Genomic DNA, 24,650 nt, shown 5'->3' with positions numbered 1-24,650 from the left:
CCACCCACAGTCTCACCACAGAATGTCTTTGTGGGAGCTGTGTGGACTCACTGTCACACTGCTTTAGCTGGGAAGCTTGGGGAAAGCCAATGGTGAGTGAGTCTGGTGGTTGTGTTGGTGGCCATGGGGACATTTGGCCCAGGCATTATATTTGCTTGTCCTGAAAGTGGCTGTAAGGATGGTGCCAAGGGAAAGCCATGTCAGAACATGTGTGGCAACCCTACTTTTCCTTTAAAAGCCAAATGTAGCTATTTCCAGTTCTCTGTATATATTTAAGGCAAAACATCCTAGGAGGTCTTATCCCAGAATGTTAATTCTAGATTCCAGTTTTCTGACATCTGGCTATGTGTTTTGTTTTAAAAATAGTTTTATTGAGATATAATTTACAGATCATATAATTCAGCCATTTAAAATCTCAACTCTATGGCGTTTGATAACTTTATAGGCCTGTGTAACCATCACTACAGTCACTTTTAGAACATTTCACTTTTCCAAAAGAAGTGTGGATCCTGTGACTGTCACCATGTCCTTCAAGCCTGGGATCCCAGGCAGCTATCTCATAGGGTGGAGCTGTGTGTGGGGCTCATCTTCACCCAGTGTCCGGAGATTCATCTGTGTTGTCAGCCAAGTTCTTGCCAGCAGCTGAATTCCACACCATTTGCTGATGGAACTGGCCCTTCATCAGGGCTGGCCCTTCATCAGAGCTGGCCTGTTCCAGACAGGGTTTCTCTATGCAGCCCTGGCCTTAAACTCAGAGATGCGCATGCTTCTGCCTCCTGAGTGCTGGGATTAAAGGTACACACCGCAACCCCTGGTTCCCCCCCCCTCTCTCTCTCTCATGTTGGGAACATTGTGTGCAAGTTCCAATTTGCTGAGATTTCATTTATCTCAGGTGTATACCCGCCTAGGAGTGTAGCTATGGGTTACCTGACTGCTATGGGTGGCAATGAAGACTTCCAAATCTTTCTCCTGCTACCATGTATGTGACCATCTCTACAGAGCTGGTGCCAGCATTTCTGATCCCAGGGCCTCCCCTTGATTGTAGTTTTTGGTCATAGCCATCTTAGTGGGGTTGTTTTTTGAGACAGGTTTCTCTGTGTCGTCCTGGATGTGCTAGAACTCACTCTAGATCAGGCTGTACTCAAACTCAGAGATCTGCCAAATGCTGGGATTAAAGCTGTGTCCCACCACTGCTGGCTTAGTGTGCTGCTTTTGTTTGTTTGTTTTTGAGACAGGGTCTTACTGTGTTGCCCTGGCTGATCCAGAACTCTTTGCATGGAACAGAATGGCCTCAAACTCATAGAGATTCACTTGCCGCTGCCTCCTGAGTGGTAGGATTAAAGGCACACACTATCATGATAGACCTGGCCTTAAAAACAAATGTTTTTAATAATGTAGCCTTAATAGGTTTTCATTCTTTTTAAATTTTATCAGTAATTTAATTTTGTTTCTCATTTAAAAAAAAAGCTATTCCTTAATGTTAGTTAAGATAAAACATACTTTTCCATGGATGTCTCCTGTTTCCAAAAGCCCAAAAATTGGGAATATAACAAAGGGAAACAAAGGTTGCACATGAAACATGAACTATGTATTGTGAATTTGTAATGGCTTTGAAGAGAGGGTTTGCTGACCCATGAGACATGAGGCTGGCACGTGGTACAGTCTTACTCCAGTTCCTGTCATTCATCCTGGGGTGCCTGCTACCCCCTGTGACTTGCCTCTCAGCCAGAGTGGGTACAGCTGGCTCGTCTTTCCTGTGGTAAGTGCGGAGTGCTACATACAGAGGTTGCTGTGTTTCTCTTAGTGATATCCCACACTGGCCAATCTCACACCCTCCTTCAGCAAACAGCAGAGAATATAGGGCCACTCTCTCTGACAAGCAATTGGCTGCAAGATTTATAGCCAGTAAGTTGGTATTCACTCATTCTGCCTTCTCTGTTTCTGGAGCAGAGACAGGGCTGTGGTGTGGCACCATGTCTAGAGCAAAGTTTATCCCACTGATAACCCAAGTGAGCCCCAATTTCCTGCCCCGCATGCCAGCCTGAGACTTTCTCAGGTGATGGTCCAAAGGGACAAGGCGATGACCTTCTCTCTCTGTGTGACTATTGCCTCTGAATGCTCTGTTGAATCTGGTGGCCCCCTATCACATGAGGCTATCTAAATGTAACAATTGAAATCACTTTAGACTTAAGTAGCAGCATCATATTAATTGTTTTTACAAAGTATCTGAAACACATGGGGCAGACAGTAAAGCGAAGAGGGTAGTTTGGTTGGTTAAACCTGGGTGGCAGCTATTTGCTGATAGGGTTCCCAGGCAGCAGAAGTGTCATGGTGGGACAGTCAGGGTACATAGTGCATGTGTATGAGTGCATGTGTGTGGTCCATTCCTTTGGCCAGGGAACAGTGATGGCCTTGTCTATGTTTCTTCCTTCCTCCCTGCCTCCCAGCCTTTTGAAAATGCCTTGCTGCGTAGCCCAGGCTGGCCTGGCACTGATACTCCCTTAGCCTCCCAAGCAGCAGGCATAACAGGAAAAGTAGCCATGGCCAGCTCACTTTATCTACTCCTGATCACTTCCAAATTTAGATTACATTCCTCTTAATACCTCATCATAGGGCAAGACTCCAGTGCATGGTGTTCTAGGGTCAGTCAACCAGGGTGTTTGGGAAGCTCAAGTTGATTGTTGCCCAAGACAGTGGCTGAGAGTTCTGTTTGTAAATAGATTGCCAGGCTGTAGTGTAAATGAGGTGGGCAGCTAGCTGCATATCCTCATTTATATTTTCCAGTAGACATGTGGATAGCAAGGCTAGTTTGTACCAGTGCTCATGATTAGACTTGGTCAAAGACCTGGGTCATCTCAGAAATGTTCCCAATAGCTCTGTGGTCAGATACCATTGTAGACACTTTGTTTCTAAGAGCTGACCCACTTGGAGTTTCATCTACCTCATCTTCCTGCCCCAGTGACCAGGCAAGAGCTGGAGCTCTGTGGGCTCCACTTCTGCTCTAGGCCAGGTAGCTGAGCTGGGCTGAGCACAGGGAATGGCCCAGTGTGATGTGCCTAGCTGACCCCACTTCCTGCCTTCATTTGGACTCGAGAAACTCCTGTGCTACAAAATCTGCTTGTGGTTTGAAGGTGCTTGTGTGGCTACAGATCGGGGTCCCCAATGCCCTGCAAGCCTTCATGCTCAAGGAAGCTCATCATGCCCGGCTCTCATTGGGCTGAGATCACAGCCACCGCATGGAGTGCCAGGGAGTGGAAGACTTATGGGTTTTTGTTTTTCTTCTTATTTTTCACAAAGAAATCTGGGGTCTAAAAACCTGAGTGAATTATGTGTTGGGGAGAGGGTCAAGGTGCTGACCACCAAGATCCCTGACATAAATCTGATTCCTAGAACCCACATAATAGAAGGAGAAAGCTGACTCCAAATTGTCCACTCATCTCCACATCCTTACCATGGGACATGTACCTGCATCCACACACAATAAATACATATTAAAGCAGAAAACACCCAAGCTCTCTTTAAAAAAAGAAAGCTGAGTGAACTATGTTCAGGGATGTGGAGTCTTCCCTCTATGAAACCCTTGCCTCCCATGAAAATGAATACCAACTCGCCAGGCCAGTCACCTTGGCATCTTCCCTTCAGCAGTGGTCAACCCTCAAAGTTCCACACATCATCTGCTTGGCAAGCAGCCCCCTTCCTTCAGGCTCATCAGAAATGACACTTCTTCATTCTCTGAGGGCACAGTGCTCCTCAGATAGGGAGTTATCTTTGATGTTGCTTACTCTCTTCCCATTGACCAGCTCAGCCCAGTTCATAAAAATTTAACGTGCACCTAAGAGCTCCTCAGTTGGTAAAATCATTCTTCCATCTGCCAGTGCCCCACCTTAATTTCCAAAGTTTTCTGGTGACTCATAGTAAGTTAATTTCCAAAGTTTTGATGTGACTCATAAGTAAAATTAATTAGCAAAATTTAAATTTAAAAGTTCTATGGAATAGGAGAATGCCAAGCATGGTAGTACACACCTATAATCCTAACCCTCAGAAAACTGACGCAGAAGGATCACTGTGCATTTAGTCTAGCCTGGGCTCATAATGAGTCCCAGGACAACCTGGGCTAAATGGTCCCAAAACAAACTAACAATAAGAATCCCACACAAACTAAACCACAAAACAAAACATGAAATAAAATGATAAAAAAAAAACATGCCCAGGATGAACAGTAAGCTCCCAGACCCTTCTGTTTTTCCATTTTGCTTTCCTGACATGAAGTAAACTTTGGCTCTATCACGTGTTCCTGCTATGATATGTCTCACATAGCCCCAGGATAGCAGCCAAACAGTGATGGACTGGAATCTACAAAACTCTGAGCCAAAATAATCACGTTCTCTCTGTAAATTGGCCATCTCAGATGTTTGCTGTTGTTGTGACATATCATAACATAAAGCTAAGTGACGCCATCTGGACCTCTCTCTTTCGGGTTACAATGGGACCCTAGATGTGGCAAGATTTGCTGTGACCAAGGATCGCCCCAAAGTTTAGTTACTGTAGCCTAGTTCAATCAAACTGGAATGTTTTACAATTGACTATTAAATGGAGACAATTATTGGTACTTGTGGCTGTTGAGGTTTTAGAGTGGATAACAAGGTGCCTGTCTGGGCTTGTTCTGTGCTCCTTCTTTGAGTTTTAGGATTGATGATCATTTTTCTTGTTACTGGACCAAAGCCTGTGGAGCATGGGCTGTTTCCACTATGACACATCTCCTTGGAACATGCATATATAGGAATAAAGACGTGTCTTGTTTGTAAAATCTCATCATTTTCCAGCATCTGTGGCTTCATGTGGAGGTGGACAGGTTTCACTCCACACTACAATGGCAGTGCATGGTGGGGAGACATACATTGGTTGTGTTTTACACATGCCTGTGGTTCACACCTTGCCACTTTATGGACTGGCGTATGCATATAGGGTATGCACAGCTGCCCCCCAGAGGACAAGTACATAGACATATACATGAAGGTACACATGCATACATACTTACAGGTACCTGTATACATATGCACACATCTGTGTTCACAAACACATGTGCCCACTAGTGTGCCCACACACCCACGCCTGTGCCCATGGGTACACACACAGAAGTATTTACACTTATACACCCCCACCCACACTTGGATGCCTAACCTCGAGGTTCTGTCTCCCAGGGTTTCAAGAATTCTTACATAGAAAACGCACTGATTTTAAGGTCCTGGATTACAGAGAGGATAATGTACCTGAGAAATCAGTGCCCAATGCAAGGAGGCTGGGGAATGGAGGTTTACACAGGGCCTTGTCCTCAGGTTGGATCTGTGTCTGGTGTACAAACAGGAGAAGCAAAGGCTCACAGGAATACAGGGATAAAGTTCAATTTCCTTAAGCTCCGTTAACCTAAGGAATTCTGGATGGAAGTCTTTGGGCATCCTGCTTCTATGAGAGATAAATTATATTTCTTATTGTCTTTAAGTTAATACTCTCTGTATCCAAAATGCTCAAGACAACTTCAGCATCTTAGATTTCCCTTGGAGGATTTTGTTTTCATTTCCAAGAGATAGTTTCCTAACAAATTATTCTAAATGATGCTACACATCGATAGAGTTGTCCGTCTACAGTCCTGGCCTGAGAAGGAAGATGTCCGAGCTCCTTCTCTGACCCCAGGATGTAACACTACATATTGCTGTCCCACCCAGAGGCTGGGGTGGAAGGCTCACCTGTGTCTCCTGCTTTAATTTATATTTCCCAATGGTCAGTGGATAGTTAATTTTTCATTGCTTTGGCAATATATCTGATAAAAGCAGTTGCCATTCGGAATCTGTCAGATCAAGAGGCAGAGAACTCAGACAATAACTGGAAGTAGAGACCTGTCTTCAGGACCCCACTTTTGCTAGATAGGTAATAGCTCCAAATGGTCCAACAAACCTACCATGGTGGCTCCACCAACTGGGAATCAAATGTTCAAACACAGGACCCTTGGGGGAGGCACTGCACATTCAAATCATAACAGCTAATGGTATTTGGCTTTTTTTTTTTTTTTTTGTATGCTTCTTGGGCATTTGGCATGACTGTGATGTAAGTGCACTTATTGTCGATACAAACCCTTTGTCAGATAACTGAGTTACAGACATTTTCTCCCCTAGTCTCTCATCTCTATGTTCTTAATTATCTACTTTAAAGCATAAAGTTTTATGCTTTATATGTTTTAAATCATAAGTTCTTATTTTTATATTTCATTTGCATGTGTGTGTCTGTGTATGTGTGACTCGTGTGTGCAGTTGTGATCTGCCCAGTGTGCATACTGAGAACCAAACTCGGATCTGGAAAAGACCAAGTGTTTTTGAACACCTAATCCTGTGTCTAGTCTCCAGCATAAACAGTTTAAATTAATGTTTTAGGTTCCTTTAGTCTAATGCTATTTTTTTTTTTTATAGCAATCATACTGGGAATGTCACATCAAAGAAATCATTACCTAATTCCAGGTCACAGTTCTGTTCCCTTGTACTCCTGAGAAGTTTGTAGATTTAGCCATTAGGTTTCAAGTTCTGTTTGTATATGGTGGTAAGCAGGCCTTTGCACATGGATGCCAATGTGTGTTGCCCTGCTGCCCCCACCCCCCAGTGGTGACACGCTGCATACTGCCTGGGTTCCCTCTTGAATACTCACCCTTCCTGTTTTGGACCTGAGCCATGACCATGCATGGAATTGGAATCACATCTAATTTCAAGTTAGCCCCCATGTCTGCACTGAAGTCACTGGGTTTCCTTCACAGTTGGCCAGGTCCGGTGGTGTCTTCAGAGTGTCATGAGCCAGTTTTTCCTAGCCTAGAACAATGGGAAGTTTGTTTAGTGACAAAGCCCTCTGGCTTTCTGCCCCTTTAATTAGAACTTGGGTTTATTTTAACTTTCCATTTGTAGGGCTGCTGCAGCTGTGGGGTGACTCACGAGGGGGCTGATGAGCCATGAGAACAGTGGGAGTCAGCCCTGGGGCTGGGTCCTGTCCTTACCAGAAGCAAGGGCAGACAGTGCCCTTCGGGAAAGGAGCATATCTGAAATTTCAGTGTGTTTTCCTTTTGCTGCATCCATGAACGCTGCTGCTCTCCTCTCAGCTACTGTCAGATCACTGTAACAGTCCCGAGGTTTCCATTACATGTAGATAAATGTACTGGAGATTGCTTTATTAATGACAAGGGCCCCCCATTGAGCTCTCTGATATTTTTCAAGCCCATTCCCCATGGACATGTTAGGCATTTCAAAGACTCATCCACATGTATTCTAACCACCTGCATTTCATTTGTTTGTCTAGCCCCTTTTATGGAGAAGACTTTTACTGTGAAATCCCTCGGAGTTTCCGTCACCTGTCCTTTTACATTTTTGATAGAGATGTTTTCCGAAGGGATTCCATCATAGGTAGGTACTTGCATGGTAGGTACTTAAATGGGTGTTTTCTTCCTTTTACAAACAGGATCTCATCCTGGTAGAAGAGGCAGCACCTGCTGACCTCCTGACTGGGAGGTGATTAGCATTTAATCTGAGGTTTTCCTGAATAGGACCTTGTGGCCCTGAGTCACTCCTGATGGGAGTAGCTTGGAGGCTTGCCCATGTGGCCTGGCCTCTTGTATCATCTTTTGGCCTGACAGTGTGCAGAAAAACTTGGAACCTCATGTCTGGAACACACTGATCAGGGCCTTCTTAAGGATAGCATGTAGCAAAATATCCCTAGCCAGATTCCATGAACTCCTACCCAGGTACCATAGGGAAGTGTGGCCATGGACTTTCTTCTTCGCTGTCCTTAGGTTTCTTCACCCCTAACTCCAGTGTAGTGGTAGGAATATGAGGGTTCGGGGCCAGTCAGACACGTATGAAGTTCTTCACGTTAGCCCATGTCTCTGAGCCTCAGTTTCCCCGTGGCTTCAAGACCGCAGCAGTCCTGATTCTCCCCCAGACAGTAGTCGTGTGAGGAGTCTAGGCGATGAGGCAGGCCAAAGGATGTTACTATTTTGGTACTCCCTTGAATCCAAGATAATCCAAAATAGGAAAATGGTGACAGGGTCATGCCAGAGTCCACCCACTCACTACAAGTGGGCAGGCAATGCCAAGCCTACCCTAACTCATTGTTCAGGATAGGAAGTGACTCCCTTCATTTTGTCTGAGGTACCACATTAGTTGTGATGACAAGTCACAGAATGCAGGGTGGAATACTGCTGAAGCCAGGAGGTCACTGACCTAAGCCTGGCCAGAGGGAAGCCCTGAGTGTCTGGCTGACCCTGTGCGTTCATGTCAACAAAATGGAGGTGAGGTCTGGAAGAGGAACACAGCCTTACTTCATTCCCCACATCTGAGCTCACACTTAATCCACTCCCAACTTCCCACTCATTCCTCACATCCCATGGTGCTTCACCTCTAGACCCATCTCTCTTCAACTGCCCCAACCATTTCACCTAGCTTTCCCACTAGACCCAGCCCTTCCATTCCGCCTGCCCTCACCCCTTATGCCCACCCGTCTCACTCTTCACCCCAACACCATTTTACCTTGTACTCAAGCCCATTCTTACCTCAGGCCTCACATCTGACCTCATACACATCTCACACTCAACCTCACACTCCCTATTCTTCATACCCTGCCTTAGCTATTGTTCTATTGCTGTGAGGAAACACCATGATCAAGGCAACTCTTTTATAAGAGAAAGCATTTAATTGGGGACTTGCTGCAGAGTTCCAGAGGGTGAGTCCATTGTCATCGTGGTAGGGAGCATGGTGGCAGCAGGCAGGCTGGGACACTGGAGCAGCATAGCCCAGAGCTTACATGGGATCCGGAAGTTGCAGGTGTGGTGGGGGAGGGGTGGGTGATGACTGAGACTGGGCCTGGCTTGAGCTTTTAGAATCTCAAAGCCCTCCTCCCAGGGATACACCTCCTCCAACAAGGTCACACCTCTTAATCCTTCCTTCCCAAATGGTTCTACTAACTGGGGACCAAGCATTGCAACATATCATCTATCGGGGCCATTCTCATTCAACCACCTCACACCTCCTTACTCCTTTCTCTCATCCCCTTAACCTTGACCCTCGCATGACCCTCACACCGAGCTCACCTTGACCCTTGCACTTCACTTTGTCCTTGTTGCATTCTCTTCACACCAGATATCATCACCTCACCCTCGCTCGCTCGTAGTGTGCTGTGCGGCTCCTATACCCCGTGTATTCCCTGCCTCTCACAGCCATCTCACTCTGCTACTTGAACCTAACCTAATACCCACCTCACAACATTCAACCTACTTTATGTCCTCAACCCCTCACCCTTGTTTCTCATATCTACCATATGCCACCTCCCCAACTCACCTCATCTCTCACAATCCTTCACATCTCATCTCACTTTGCCCTTAGCACTTAACCCTTTGTTACAATGGGTCTGTCACAGCAGACCTCCCATTGATTCAGTCCTCACACAGACCTTGCCTTACCTTTGTCCCCTATATTCTGTCTCACCTCACTCTCTGCACTCACCTCACCTCACACACACCACATCTCACCTCACACCTCACCTCACACCACATCTCACCTCACACTCACACCACGTCTCACCTCACCTCACACCACATCTCACCTCACACTCACACCACGTCTCACCTCACACTCACACCATGTCTCACCTCACACCTCACCTCACACCACATCTCACCTCACACTCACACCACGTCTCACCTCACACTCACACCATGTCTCACCTCACACTCACACCATGTCTCACCTCACACTCACACCACATCTCACCTCACACTCACACCACGTCTCACCTCACACTCACACCATGTCTCACCTCACACTCACGCCACGTCTCACCTCACACCTCACCTCACACCACATCTCACCTCACACTCACACCACGTCTCACCTCACACCACATCTCACCTCACACTCACACCACGTCTCACCTCACACTTCACACATCTTTCCTTGTCTTTCGCATCTAACTTCATATGTTGTTTCTTATATTTATCTTTTTCCTCATACCTGACCACTTACTCCCTCACACCCACTTAACACTCACAGCTTACATCTCCCTCAGCTGTCCCTCACACTAGTCCACAACTTGCTGCTCCTTCCCAACCTCACTCTGCTTACAGGCAGCTCGTTCCTCACACCTACCCACACACACCCTTCCTCCCCTCACTGCTCCTCATACTGCCTTCTCTCCAATGACTCACCTCTAGTTCCGTCCCTGCCCCATTGTCCCCAGAGCTCCTCCACATCTGCTGTCAGAGTTTCTCGCCTATGTGTTTGTCTGTGCCCCGTTGACTTAAGATGTCTGGAGACAGGGATGTGTTTATCGCATTTACTCCTTAGGTTGCTTAGGTGCATGCTTGACATATGGCCACTGTGCTGGAGGGATGCATAAACAGAATAAATGTGTGCAAATGTAGACACTTACATGTGTAGCTTTAACTTCATCATGTAAAGAAAGTGGAAAACCGAGAAGTCAGCCATGCATATAGTGCTTTTCCAGCATTGCACACTTTAGTTGTCTTGTACACGTGTGTCGTTCATTAGTTTATGTGGTCATCTTGCAGACATTTGTTGGGTGCTCATTATTAACCAGATAGCTGAGTTTGGAGCTCGGGGTCCTAGATGGCACCAGCCCTCAAGGATTCTTTCTTTCTGATCATTTTCTTATTCATGAGATTACTTTGTGCCACAGTTATTCCTGTGAACACCTTTCATTTCCCATTGTGCTTCTCTGAATTTGGAATGTCTCAGTGTCCACGTAGCATTTGTGGCCTGCTGTGTCTTCCTTCAGTGTTAGGGAAGCGTGTTAATCTGTGAAGTCTTTGGACAATTAGATTGCCACTGTGACTATTAGATGGCACCAATTGAGAGCCATCATAGGACTCAGTACCCTGTATTCCAGCCTGTCCCTGTCAGTGACCAGTTGCTTGTATATGACCTAGTTTGGACACCTAATTTTTTTTTTATTTATGCCCAACTAACAATATTCATGGATGTGACATGGGGTGAAGAATGAGTGAAGTTGCATAAACTAGGACCCGGAACTCACCTTTTGTCTCAAGCCTTGACAGAAGTCCATGTGAGGGAGTAGGACACAGAAAGACTTCAGTCCCGAAGGGGCTGTGATTCCCCAAGACACATAAAGTCTGGCTGGTGGCAACTGTAAACGGGCTCTGGGTGTGAGCCACTAGTTAGCTGCTATTAGGACTGCCTAGGACTGCCTGAGCTACTGTGGGGGTGGGGAGCAGAGGTGATCATGGGGCCAAATTTTTACTTTCAAAATCAGCCAGAGAATCTTTGTTTGTTTTTTTTTTAATCATTAGCATCACATTGCATTATTAGAAATAGAAAATAGATGTAAACTGTTGGGGACACATTATTGGGCCCCAGTTTTCAGACTGTTTTGGCTTTGTTCTTGCAAGCCCTGTGGGTGGCCAGGCTCCAGCTCCCCTTCCTGGGCACCCCTCATGAGACCTACGTTATTCATCCCTCCTCCTACACATGCTGTGTCTGTCTATGTAGTATTTCCTAGTCTCTGCTGTCGGCTTCCTGTGTGCTTTCCTCTCCTGCCTAGGCCAGCTCGACCATGACCCCTAGGAAGGCTGAGCTCCCAGAGTGCTATCTGTCGCTCATTTGTGTGCCTGTGGGCTTTATTGGTGCTTTCATTTTCCTCCTCCTCTACCTCCTCCGTTTCTTGTTCTTTTTCCCCTAGACAAGGTCTCATGTAGCACAGCCTCAAACTTGCTCTGTAGCTGATGAGCTTGTGGTCCTTCTACCTCCACCCCCAGAGCACTGAGGTCAGCATGCTTTGCTGTGCATGGTTTACATAATACTGGAGGTGGGACCTAGGCCCTCATGTGTGTTAGGCAACCTTTCTACCAACTGTGCCATCTCCCTAATTATTATACTTCTTGATAGGAGTAGTGGGAGCTTGTGGGAGATTGTAGCAGGAAAGCAGGCACACCATTCTTCTTTGCTTGTTTCAGATGAGGAGCTAGCTGTGGCTTCCATTAGCAAAGGACAGTAGAACCCCAGATCTGCCACAGCCAGCAGTCTGTCTCCTAGTATTTGAGTATCACCTGGAGAGAGGCAAGACCATGACTGTGACTGTTACTCAGCTCCAACAAGCCACATGTATCCTAAAAATGCCAAGGAAAAAAATGGGTCATGGCTTCCAAGAACAAGCAAAATTGGTTAATTCAGGTGTTTTACAAGGGAGAAAGTAGGGCAGGTGGTTTTTGTGTAGGTGGGCTGGCATTATGTGTGAAAAGTTGTCAGGCAACTCACCGGTGGAACCATCTGCCAGTCTACATGTTGGTACTTAGCTGCAGAGGTTAGCCATTCTCAGGGCTTGTGGTCCTTCACTGTAGTCTCCTGAGAGTAGTGAGCATGGGCTCTTCGCTAGAAGTTTGCTTGTACTTTGGAATCTGTGTCTTCCCCAGCCTCCCCTGACCAAGCTGCTCAGACACAGCCTGGGAAGGTCATCCATGAAAGTACTTCTTTGGATTACAGCCTCATTGACTGGGTTTCATCTGTGTTTGTTTTCTGAGGAAACTATCTTGATTGTGCGGCCAATGCCGTCCTCTAATTTAGATTCCTTCCTTCCTTACTCAGGACTTCCACTTGGCACAGGACTCTGGGCCCTGAGTCCAGACAGTAAGGGGAGCTTGCCCTTCTAAGTGTACAGTGCGGACACACTAGAAGCCAGTTGTTGCCAGCAAGTCTTGAGAGGCCATGCCAGGCTCTAGTCTCTTTGCTAGAGGGGTTCTCTCTTGAAGATTTGGGGATCTCTTAAAGGTGCTGAGGGTGTTCCCAGGCTCTATGCTACTTTCAGGTTTGGGGTGCTTTCTCAGGCACTGCAAGCCTTTTAGGATTTGGTGTTTGAAGGGGTTTTGGGTTTTCTCTGAGGTCTTGGGGTGGGTTTTCTCTCTTCAGGATCTAGTGTTGTTGGCTTAGGTTCATGGATACTCTCCAAGGCATTAGAGGTGTTGTCAGAACCTCAGACACATGGTGAGATTTCTCTCGGCCCTCACCAACCCCAAAGACTGACCTGATGGCCTCTTGGTTCCAGACCATGAGGAAGGGCAGCCTCCAGGTTACTGGTTTCTCTTATCAAGAAGGGCCTGAGCAGCCTGGTTGTGTGTTCTAGAAGCACAAAGTGAGGTCGATTTCAGTAGATGCTCCTGAGGAAGAGAGTAACAGACAAATCATGTAGAAACAATCCCCAACTGCTTCACAGAAGCATGGGCCAGGTGTACCAGAAAATATGAAATATTAAATTGAAATTCTAGCAGTGTCACCACAGTTCTGTAAACGTTTGCCTCCTATAACAATGTTAAGTATATGTCTCACAAAGCAGTGCCATTGGAGAAAATATACCAAAACACATGAGATGCTTCGTCTTGGAGATGGAGAGAAGGTTTGGTTGGATCTGCTGTGTATGAAGCTTGGGCCACAAGCAGATGTGTATCATGAACAGAATTCAGTGTTTTTCCCTAAATTGCCACACTACCTTGAGAGCCTGGCTCGGCAGTGGGATTTTATAGGGAAAAAAATGCTTGAAATGAGAATTTCTAAGAGGCTGATGGGGATGATGGTTCTGTGGCTAGGAGGGTTCAAGAATCATAATCCTTCTATCTGACAAGTCCCTGACCGTGTCCCAACACAAAAGAGAGGATGAGGAGGTGATGTTGAGCAGATGGGCCCAGCATGAGGTCTGTTCCGCCTTACTGCCTGCTTTGGAGAGAACTAGTTCTTTTCACAGCTAGGAGAACAGGAAGTAGTTGACAGGTACCCCTATGTGGGAAAGGGACCCCAGGAGAGATGCACCTTCACTGCATCGTCCTTCTGAATGCCTTGACTATATATATATATATATATATATATATATATATGTGTGTGTGTGTGTGTGTGTGTGTGTGTGTGTGTGTGTGTGTGTGTGTGTGTGTGTGTGCATCCAGCTGCGTATATAAACGCTGGATGAAGTAAAAATAAATGCTAGTAGTGGTGTCTAAAGTGTAGGACTCAGGATGTTACGTGTGTAATTTCGGTGCTCCTTGTACTGGGTCAGCCTGTGAAAGCACAGAGGACACAGCTGTTAGAGTCGCCAATGTCAGAGGTTAGCCTTCTGTCCAGCCTAGCTGAGCACAGAGCCCAAGGAGTTCATTATCCCTCTTCACAGACATGAGCTCGATCTCATGTGAGCTTATTCACAAGAGACAAAAAAAAAAAAAAAAAAAAAAAAACAAAAAAAAAAAACCAAAAAACATAATCCCTGACTGTGGGCACAGGTCTGTTTCACAAGGGTCACAGGGCAGCTGGTAGGAGGGGAGGAAGGACCTGTAGACAGGTTGTGCCCTTGTGGCAACCACTGTCCTTCAGGCACGCATGCATGGCCACATGCCACACACACATATGCCACATGATATGTAAATTAAAGATGCACATGTGTGTCCCATTCTGCAGCTTGTCTTGGTAGGCACGAACTCCTTCTAAATTATCACAGACCTATAAAGTGTGTTTTGCTCGTGTCTACATTATGGGAAGGACAGCAGCAGGGAGGCGCTAGGACAGCCAGATCTGCTGTATGGGTGCCTGGCAGGCCATTAATGGTGGAAAACAGGCTGACCCCTTTCTCTTATAGCCTGCCCGCTGTAGCGGCTTAGATACCGGCAAGGCGGGAGAGTGCTTATTTGTAGAATCTGGCTCTTATGCCTTTTAGCTTGCCGGAAGGGCTTTTACGTGAACAGGCAAGTCTGCAGCCTTGACCAAAGCCAGTGTGAAATGTGTTCTGAAGTGTGGGTTAGTTGAGTCTTATCCTTTTTAAGGAGTCAAGATCCAGCTGCCTTGACCCCTTCTGTGTTCCCACAGCTTCCCCTCTGTGGTCTTTCTCTCTTTTTGTGTTCCAGGCAAGGTGGCCATCCAGAAGGAAGACTTGCAGAGCTACCACAACAGGGACACATGGTTCCAGCTACAGCATGTGGACGCTGACTCAGAGGTGCAGGTGAGGCTTGCGAATGTGGCTTGTGGTGAGGTATTCAGTAGGCTCTGGGCTTGAGAAGGGGGATGGGGGTGAGCCTGCACACTGTGTTTTCACCTCTGATCAAGCTGTGCAGGCTTGCGAGTTGTGTTTGTTGCTCTGGTTGTTGGCACGCTTTGTCAGGCAGATGGAAGCAACTTTAAAAATACACAAGGTGGGAAGGGAGGTGGTGCAGAGAAGGCAAAGAGCATATAGTAAACTTAGGTAGGGCTCCAAGCTGCTATTCTGGGTGAGAGTAGCTGAGCATTTAGATTTCCACCACCTCGGTAGCCTCCCCATGGCCTGCCTACAGAGTTTGCCTTTAGGACTGAGCACCCAGCTTCTAGGGACAGAGAAATCATGGAGGCTTAGTAAGGAGGCCTGGCATGCCTGACCCTTGATGAGCAGCACAAAACTTGGTAGCTTGGCCATTCCCTCCTTAGCCAGTCTTGGACTGGCCTGTAAAAGGGATGCAGCAGGGTCGCTCACCCAGGGTGTAAGCCTGTCCATGACCTTGGGACAGTCTTAAGCCCTGGTCCTCGATAAAGAACAGCTACATTGCTCTTCCATTTTGCAGGTGCCCTGCTGTGGCCATGGCATGACTGGGAGCTGGGTCAGTCCCGGCTCAGTGAGCACTCAGCTCCCATGTTCAGGAATAACATGATTAGGTGGCCAGTCTATTGGTGCCAAGCCTCAGTTTCTCACCTGTAAAGCAGGACTTTTCTAGGCTACAGAGACATGCATGTAGCCTTGCCATACTGAGTGCACTATGGGATATGGTGATAGTTGCTGTTTTTATATTGAGTAGGTAGGTCTGGGGGAAGTTCTTGAAACAGACATACTGTAAAGACCTGTGCTGACATTCAGCAGAAAGGATTTACTAACAGTTAATCGGGAAAGCTCTGAGTCGTGTGTGTCCCGTATGTCCTAGGACTACAGGTCAGGCTAGCTTGCGTACTCTATATCCTCAAGGTTTCTCCTCCTCAGCCTAGCTTCTCTATGTACAGGGCAAGGGTTCCTTGCCAAGGTCAAAGGTCAAGCACACAGTTGTCAGTGAGACCGGCCCAAGAGAAAGTGAAGCACGGGGTAGAGTCACCTGGCCAAGCTGCAGATGAAGTCCCACCCATGGAGGGACACATCTAATTTCCCTATTCATTGACCCAGCCTCCCAGTAGAGCTAAAGAAAGCAATGCCCTTGCTGTAGTGGGAAAGAAAGCTGAGCCTTCTTGAAGCAGCAGCCACCCCTTCCTTCCATGGTTCAGAAAGCTCCTGCAGAGGCCACTGTGCATGTCTGGGAGCTTCAGGCCTGTTCCCCATGAGATCCCTAAGACCAAGGCCAGCTTAGCACCTGCATATAGCTGCACAAATCCCTTTTTGGGCATGGTTTCCCTTGAGTTAAATTTCATCGACAAGTGTGACATTTCCTAGTTCTTGCTTTTATTAGGTATTTAATTTTTAAATGACTGTAGATTCACAGCAAGCTACAAATAGGAGTCCATAGGGAACATGGCAGGAAGTTCCTGTGTTATCTTTTCCTTGTCTAAAGATGGGGTACCATTTGTGAGCATCCCATGGTTCCTCCTGGGGTGGTTGGTACAGGTCACATGACTGTGCCCTTATCCTGTGTGATCTCACTGGTACACACACACCCACACATGCATGTTCACACACATGCATGTATGCATGCTCTGTTCAGTTTTTCAGTGTGGTGAAACACATGTCTCATAAAACTTGCCACCTTAACCAGTTCTAAGTACAGTATCATTGTGTGAGTTTGCATTTCTGTCATGCTGCTATCCATCTCCAGAACTCTTTTCAACCTCTTAAACACAGGTTCCCAGGTCCAGGATCTACTACTCTGCTGGCCCAGGAGTAGGGAGAGGGTGGGGGCATCAAGTTTGCTTAGACACCATGTGAGTAAAACCCTAAAGACTATCTCTTTCTGTGACTGTCTCATTTCACTGAGTGTAAATTCCCCGGTCTATGAGTATTGTATCTCAGGATTCCCTGCCTTCCTAAGGCTGGGTGGCTGGACCACATTTTACAGATCTGTTAACCCAGGGCTGCATGGGAGCTGATGCTGTTACTTTATTCTGTGTACATAATTGTATAAGAGCTACTATAATCAAGATTCAAAACCACAAGGCTGTAAATATAGATGTCCGTGTCAATCTCATGAGTGGAGGGCAATTTCCTACTCAGTGCCAGAAGGTGACTAAAGTACCACTGGGCAGGTTTTTCTCCCTCTGAAGCCTAGCTCTTCTGTCAGTGACTAGCCCTCTAGTCTCCTGGGACCTGGGCTGGGAAGATGGATCAACAGTTAAATGGATCGACTGTTCTTCCAGAGGACCCAGCACCCACTTGGCGGCCCATGACCATCTGTAACCAACGTCTTGTCCTGGCTTCTGCAGGCCTTGCATGCACATGGTTGCACAAACATATATGCAGGCAAAATATCCACACACATAAAATATAAATAAATAATATCAAAGAAAAATGAAACAAACAAACAAAAAACTAAGACTAAGCTGCTACATCAGGGCTGAGGAATAAGCAGATCTCTGGAGGACTTGGCACTTCTCCAGTGTGTGAAATGCTAGACTCTCATTCTCAGAGAGCCTGAGATGGGGAGATGGCTCCTCCCCTCAGTGCGACCTTTAAGTTGCAATCGCCATCTTTATGCCGCAGCTGTTGCTTGTTTTGAAATGTCACATTTACAGCTTCTAGAAGGGCAGAAAGTGGCATTTGGGTTCTTGGATCCACCTGTTTTGTAATTCACAGGGAAGAATCATGCATTATGACAGAGGGAACTGGGCCCACATGAGAGACCATGTGTCACAGAAAGGGAAAGATGGCTAAATGTCTTGCTTCCTTCCTGAACTGATGGTCTTCAAAAACCTTTGATTAGCCACTTTGTTATAGAGGATCAGTTACTTCTGCTGCTCCCTTCACAGGGGTGGCCCTGTCAAGAGGACAGTGGCTCCAGCTGGAGGGGCACCTGCAGTGTGCAAGGCTCTCCAGCTCTGAAAGGCAAGGGGGGAGGGTGACACTGATTCTTCTCCTCTGACTCCCCGCTTACTATACCCCTCACCCCCAGATCTGTGTCTATGAACTGCTTATGTAGTCAGGACACATGGTATGTTCACCATAGATCTGTAACTCAGAACTGCTTATGTAGTCAGGACACATGGTATGTTCACCATAGATCTGTAACTCAGTATAAGGCCCAAGGCCAATACCGTTTTGGGGCTAGAGGCTGGCTCTAAAGGCCAGAGAAGGGTGGACATTCCATCTCTCCCCAGAGTGTTTGGGGATTAGTCTCTGATGTGTCAGATAATCCAAAAGGTTGCCAGTGATTCTCCGTGGTCAAGGGCCACTTTGGCCTCCTAGGATTGAGAGCCTGGAGGCTAGGGGAAGCGCTGACCTCCTTCCTCCCCTGGGCCAGCCCTGCCTTTCTTTTCACTGGCCTGCCTCTGTCTTTGCTACACAAATCTCACCTACAGCAGCTCCACATTTCTCCCTGCCTTGGCCCAGTGGCCTCTCAGGCTGCTAGGGACAGTTAGAGTGGAGTGTCTGCTACCATGAGCCACCTTCTTGTGTGTGGGGGGGTTCTCCCCCAGGAATGTTCTCCATTCCCTGAGACAGCTATTAGTGGGGAGTATCACCCGAGAGGAAATCAATAGACCACTAGCATTTTATTGTTTTAATTAATAAACTTGAACTTTAGTTCGAGCTTTTAAGTTTATAGGGAAACTCAGCAGAGATCTGAGTCGTGCATATATCTTCCCCTGGTGACCAGTGTTGGCAGTCAGTGTTTCCCAGTGTACACAGTTCACACCCTTAGTGGTAGGTGGGCCACAGCCAGCTTGCTGCACAAGCAGCCTTACTTGCATTGCACACTCGGGTTGGGCACACCCTCATTGTGGTCTTGGGAATCTGTGTCTTTCTCTTTTGGTTTTGGTAGCCTGACTATAGGCCTATCATTCTGAGCATCTCTTCAGAGAATCTGATCAGGGTTTTGACTTCCTCTGACATCCTGCTTTCAGGTTTTGTTTTTTGTGTTTATGTTTTTACTCCTAATCAGGTGTTTGGTTATTTCTGCTTTCGGGGGATTAATTCTGTTCACCCAAGGTTGCAGGCTCTGGGTCTTTCTCCTTTCCACAGCTTGAAGCTAGCACTCCAATTTCCCTCTAACACAGTGCCTCTGTGGCTCCCACAAATTCTCCTAAGCTATACTTTTGTTTCATTTACTTATACATATTTTTAGATTCCTCTGGAGGCTTCTTTTTAACCCATGTGGTATTTAGAAGTTGTCGTCATCTCTATGCACCCTTTTTCTTACTAATTTCCAGTGTGTTCCCATGAGCTCTGAGAGTGAACTCTGTGGTTTCCACCCCACATATCTGATGAATGGTGCTAAAGGTACTTCCCTTGTCCCCAGTGAGCTCAATAGGGTGTTCCCTGCTGTATGGCAAGGTCTGGGAACTCTGACTGGCTCCTCTTAGGACCTCAGACAGTGGAACCCTGCTGCCTGTCTCTTTCTGCCACTGCCCTCCTTCATGGACATTCTTGATAATTCATCTTGAGTAAGGCTGAGGGGCAACTTCAAGTGCTTCCTTCTGCCTTACAAAAGGTTGTCTCTCACGGAGCAGAGTGAATTCAGGGCCACCTGCCTGTCCCTCGGTAGCTCTGAAAGAGGAGGAGGGCACCTGTGCCTGTGGTGTAGAAGCCAAGTGGACCCAGATGTGGGACCTGGGAGCAGAGGGTGTGGTTCTGAGAGGCTGAAGCAGGGGTGGAAGCCTGATGGGTGGTGATGTTATGCACCACCTGCCCACAGAGCAAGAGGCACCTCCCAGCCTCCACCCTGACACCTCGCCCTTTAGGAAACGCCCATCATGTGCAGGGATGGAACCAGACTTCTGGCCCACAGGCTTGCTCAGAGGTGCAGAGGGGTCACGGTGTAGTCTGCTGTTTCACCTCCTTCTGGCCTCTCCCAGACCTCTAGAGACGGAAGCCACTGCTCATTGAGGTGGGAGCCGCCCTTGTGAGGAGTGTTTGTGCTGAGTCTCGGGGCACTGCTGGTGTGTGGGAAAAACAGGAAACAGGAAGGCATCTGCCATCAGCTGTGGGCGGTGGGGTCACCCTCATGCTTCTGCCTTTCAGAGGTCAAAGATGAGCTGAGTTCCATCCACTGGAACAGCTCAGCTGGGTCCTGATAATGGCCTGTTGGTGGTCAGGCTGACTTCTGGTGCCTGGAATGGCCATTTCCCCTTCTAAATTCTGGCCCATGTTCCGGCATGAGCCAGCAGCCACTCAGCCTTAGGGAAGTGGTAGCTTCAAACAAGCTCCGCCGGTCATGGAAAAGGGATCCACAAAAAAAGCTCTTGATATTGTGGTTCTTACCATTTGGGTATTTTCCTTCCCACCAAACAGTGGGGGGTGGGGTGGGACAGCCGGTGCCCTCTTTCCTGGGCCTTCTGTCTTAGTTAGGGTTCCTGTTATTGTGACAGAATACCACAGCCAAAGGCAACTTGGGGAGGAAGAGGTTTATTCTACCTCCCAGCTTATAGTGCTGCCTTGCTCTTCATGGTTGGCTCAGCCTGCTTTCTTATACAGCCAAGGACCGCTTGCCCAGGGGTGACATGACCCACAATAGGTTGGGCTCTCCCACGTCAATCACTGATTAAGAAAATGTGCCATACGCTTATCTGCAGGCCAATTTTATGGAAGCTTCTTCTCAACTGGGTTTCTCTCTCTTCCAAGATTTGTATATCTTTGTGTCAAGATAGAAACAACAACAACAAAACCAACCAGAACACCTTATGTCAGTATTTTGGGGGTGGCAAAAGTTTCCCTAGACTTCTAGAGACCTCCGTTCAATTCAAAAGAGGACTTGTGGCTTCAACATAAAAGAGAATTTCAGAGCTTGGTAGTATGAGGCAGAGCTTAGATTTAATGTTGTTTGAATATAGGCTTATGCATGGAGGTTAGGAGAAAGGTGCTTAGGAGAAAGACGCACTTGAGAGCACGGGTGTGATCTTGACGCACTTGAAAGCATAGGTGTGACCTTCACAAAGAGTCACAGAAAGTGAAACGCCCAAGTGTAGGTACAGGTTTCTTGAGGAGAGTCACAGTTCATTATTTTTTACAATAGGATGTAGGGTTTGGGTGAGGTTTGAAGGGACTGTCTTTGAAGAGATGTTAAACCTAAATGAGGTCACTGAGTAGTTCCTGGGGGGGTGGTGGGCCCCTGACAGAATTACACTTGATAAGGTAAAAAGTCTAGCTTACAATGATGTGGGAAGGTATGTTATCTTTGTTGTAAACAAAGTTAACAAATTTGGACTCTCCTAGGCAAGGCATTGTTTGATGACTCTATAGCCCAAAGGTTGCAATCACAAGAAGCCTTGGAGTCTGCCTGGTTTAGCCTCCCCATCTCTAATACAGATATCTTGGCTTAACATCTGTGTGCATCCAACCTATGGGAGGCCCCATGTCTCATGGGGCTTCTACTGGGAAACAAATCTTTTTCTTCTGATGCCATTCCTTCGGCATACTCATAGTGTGACTGGATAGATAAACGACAGGACATTTTTGTTGACAGCTACCTGTTGCTCTTCTAGAAGCATCCATGAATGTTAACATTCTTCATGAAGAACAAGATTTGGATGCTCTGACCTCCCCATGGAGAAGGTGACCCTCTTGGGAAAGCCTTACTTTCTGTGCCTTACTACATGTCCCACACTCACAGCACTTCTAGGGCCATGTGTCCAAATGCCCTTTCATATTTTTTAACACTCTTGAACTCATTAACTTGGAGCCCAGTGTAAGACTAGTGGGCTGCACCTGTTCTCTTAGTGTCGGAGCCACTTGAAGGGCCACAGATTTTCTATAATTCTTGTATACTTGTAACACTGTCCTTGTGCTTTGCAGGGCAAGGTCCATCTGGAGCTGAGGCTGAGCGAGGTCATTACAGACACTGGTGTTGTCTGCCACAAGCTCGCTGCACGGTAGGTCACCCAAGGAGATAAGTGCACACTTGGTTTCCCCAGAGCCTGTCTTTTTCACCCCTCCTGTGTTTGATGGAGCTGATGCCCACCCCCGATGTGATACGCAGCTCTTGAAGATAACCCAACATATTCAGTTCCATCCTTCAGCTAAGAGTTGGAGCACTACCTTCCAGAGCTAGAAATGGAAGGAAGCTGACATGCAGGGGGTAGCGCAGCAACAATGAGGTCACATGAGCACATATAGATGTATGACACACACTCCTAGCTAAAGTTAGTTCCCAGCACTCAGGCCCTCAATAAGAGTGATGGGCCCGTAGAGTAATCCATAGGAAGTAGTGGCTCCAGGAGAGTGTGATTAGACACGTTCCATTTGGCATTCATGTTTCAGGTTGGCCCCATCCTCATCCTGAGAATGCACACCAGTTGAGACCTGCACCTTCTGACCATGTTTCTAAATGTACTAGACAGATTCTTTGCTTCCTCTCCTTATTTCACATGCAGAGTAGCCCCACACACATCAATCCTGTCCTTTGAGGTCTCCGTGGACCTCTCTCCCTCTACAAGGACCCAAGCTGTGTCTTGGACAGTCTTCCATGTATTTGGCCAAGTAGGAAGACAGCTCTGGTAATAGGAATGTCGCCATCTGTTTTCTGTTACTATAACAAAATACTTGAGGCCAGGTAACTAACAAAGAACAGAGATCTGTCTGGCCATGGTTCTGCTGAGGCCTTGTGCTGTGTCCTAATGAGACAGAACACTCCATGATGAAACTGTGACCTTCAGCTATTGGCTGAGCCTTCATCTCATCACCCAAGTGTGGTTGTTGTATTCCAGGAGCTGTGAGGAGGCCTCAGTAAGAGAAAAGGTCTCTTTGTGACCCTGAGAAGAGAATCTGAGGGCAGAGACTAGTCCTGTAGTGGCCACTGGATGCACCTTCTGCTGCCCAGTAACGATGGGAAGGGATGGAAACTAGCACCCTGTGCTGTCTGCTCTAGCTCTCGGTACAGCAATGCCACCCAACGCCAAGCTTCCAGTGTTGGCCATGGTCAGGAATTAGTGGAGATAGTACCTCCTGAGACATCTCTGCATGGTGCATTTCCCTGATGAGCTCACTGGTATGTGGAGCTATACCTCAGCATCTCCACACCAATGCACCATAGGCCCATTTTGAGGGTTCAGTTGAAGAGCAAAGCCCGTAAATACTAAACACGGAATACTACAGTCCTTGAACGTAAAACTCTAGATTTGGGGACTTAATGTGTTTTAAATTTTCCCTTCACAAAATTTAGGAATACCAGTGGTGGTGGGGACATGGTGAACATTTTATTATCTTACTCTTTCACACGGATCATGTGCTGTGTTTGTGAACCTTGATTTGTATAAAGTTAGATTTAGATAAGTACAGTGCACACTGTGGGATTATCCCTGACTTTAAGTCAAATAAACCTGGCCCCTGAATCTCAAGGGCCCCAGTGTTGAGGCTGGAGAGATGGTTAAGAACATTTGCTGCTCTTGCAGAAGACCAGCATTTGGTTTCCAGCACCCACTCTTGCATAGCTCACAAATTCCAGATCTATGAAATCCATTGCCTTCTTCCAGCCTACACAGGTGCTGACACACATGTGCATGTACACACACATGCACACATAAAAACAAAATAAGCCTTTGGAAATGAGACCCTAGTGATTACACTCTTAGGGTGGACAATTGGAATAGTTTAGGCACTGTATTGCCCTGCACTGTGAGGGGCAGAAGTGGCCAGCTGGTTTTTATTCTGAGTGACACACCCTGCATGTCGATGGTCTCTTCTGGTCTGAGGCTACCCTGGCCGGCCATTACATGGCCAGTCTCACATTGAACTGGAAAGAGTAGCCTTTTCCACTGGTCTCTGCATGGACTGGAGAGAGGATAGAGCAATGCTCTGCAGACACACAAGGATGTTGGAGCCGGGCAAACTTACATGGCTCCATCTATGCCACAGGCGGTGAAAGTCACCCGACCCAGCCTGTCCAAAATGTGATTGTGCAATTGTGCCTGCAGAGCCTAATGCTTAATAGCAGAATCTCATGAAACATGTTTGCATTACATTGAGATGTCCGCTCAGGTGGGTCTCCGTGGTCTTCCTGGACCAGCAGCTGTCCTGTGTCACCCTGTGGCAGCTGCCTCACTCCTCTACAGACCCTGACCACTACTTGTCTCTGTTTTATCTGGTTCTCTTCCCTGTGTGTACCCCACAAAACTCTGTGTGGAGAAGCAGCCAGACAGTCAACACTATGTTTGTCCCCTGCGTTTTCATGCTGTGCCAGACAAGCAGGGCCACCTTTCACTGCTCCCTGCTCACTGTGTTTTCAGAATAACTTGGAAGGACATCTGTTCAGTGGGCCTGTTGATGGATGAGTTAATAAAGGAGGAAAGTAACCAAAGGCCAAATGATCAGAATGGATGAAGAGCATATCCCAGAAAGCAGAGGACATAAGGTTGGGAGGTGCCCGGCCATGCCACAAGGCACATTTCTCCTAGCAGGGATCTTAGAAAGCAAGAGCTTGGGTTAAACAAAGTCTGGCAGTATGGAGCAATGTGACAAGGAGGAGG

The 24,650-nt window shown here is 47.1% G+C and overlaps 1 protein-coding gene across 2 annotated transcripts in view; it reads left to right on the top strand.

Annotated features, from left to right (window-relative positions):
* Rasa3 (RAS p21 protein activator 3) overlaps positions 1-24,650 on the top strand; it is a 99,673-nt gene that overhangs the window by 47,937 nt on the left and 27,086 nt on the right. For both annotated transcript variants that reach the window (XM_051182045.1, XM_051182046.1), the window contains 3 exons: positions 7,333-7,436; positions 14,939-15,033; positions 21,982-22,058. In XM_051182045.1, coding sequence (XP_051038002.1) covers positions 7,333-7,436; positions 14,939-15,033; positions 21,982-22,058 — 276 coding nt within the window. The remainder of the gene's footprint in view (positions 1-7,332; positions 7,437-14,938; positions 15,034-21,981; positions 22,059-24,650) is intronic.

This window comes from Phodopus roborovskii, unplaced genomic scaffold (genome assembly GCF_943737965.1).
Source record: "Phodopus roborovskii unplaced genomic scaffold, PHOROB, whole genome shotgun sequence".
Lineage (NCBI taxonomy): Eukaryota > Metazoa > Chordata > Mammalia > Rodentia > Cricetidae > Phodopus > Phodopus roborovskii.
This window is presented reverse-complemented; position numbering and strand designations above follow the sequence as displayed.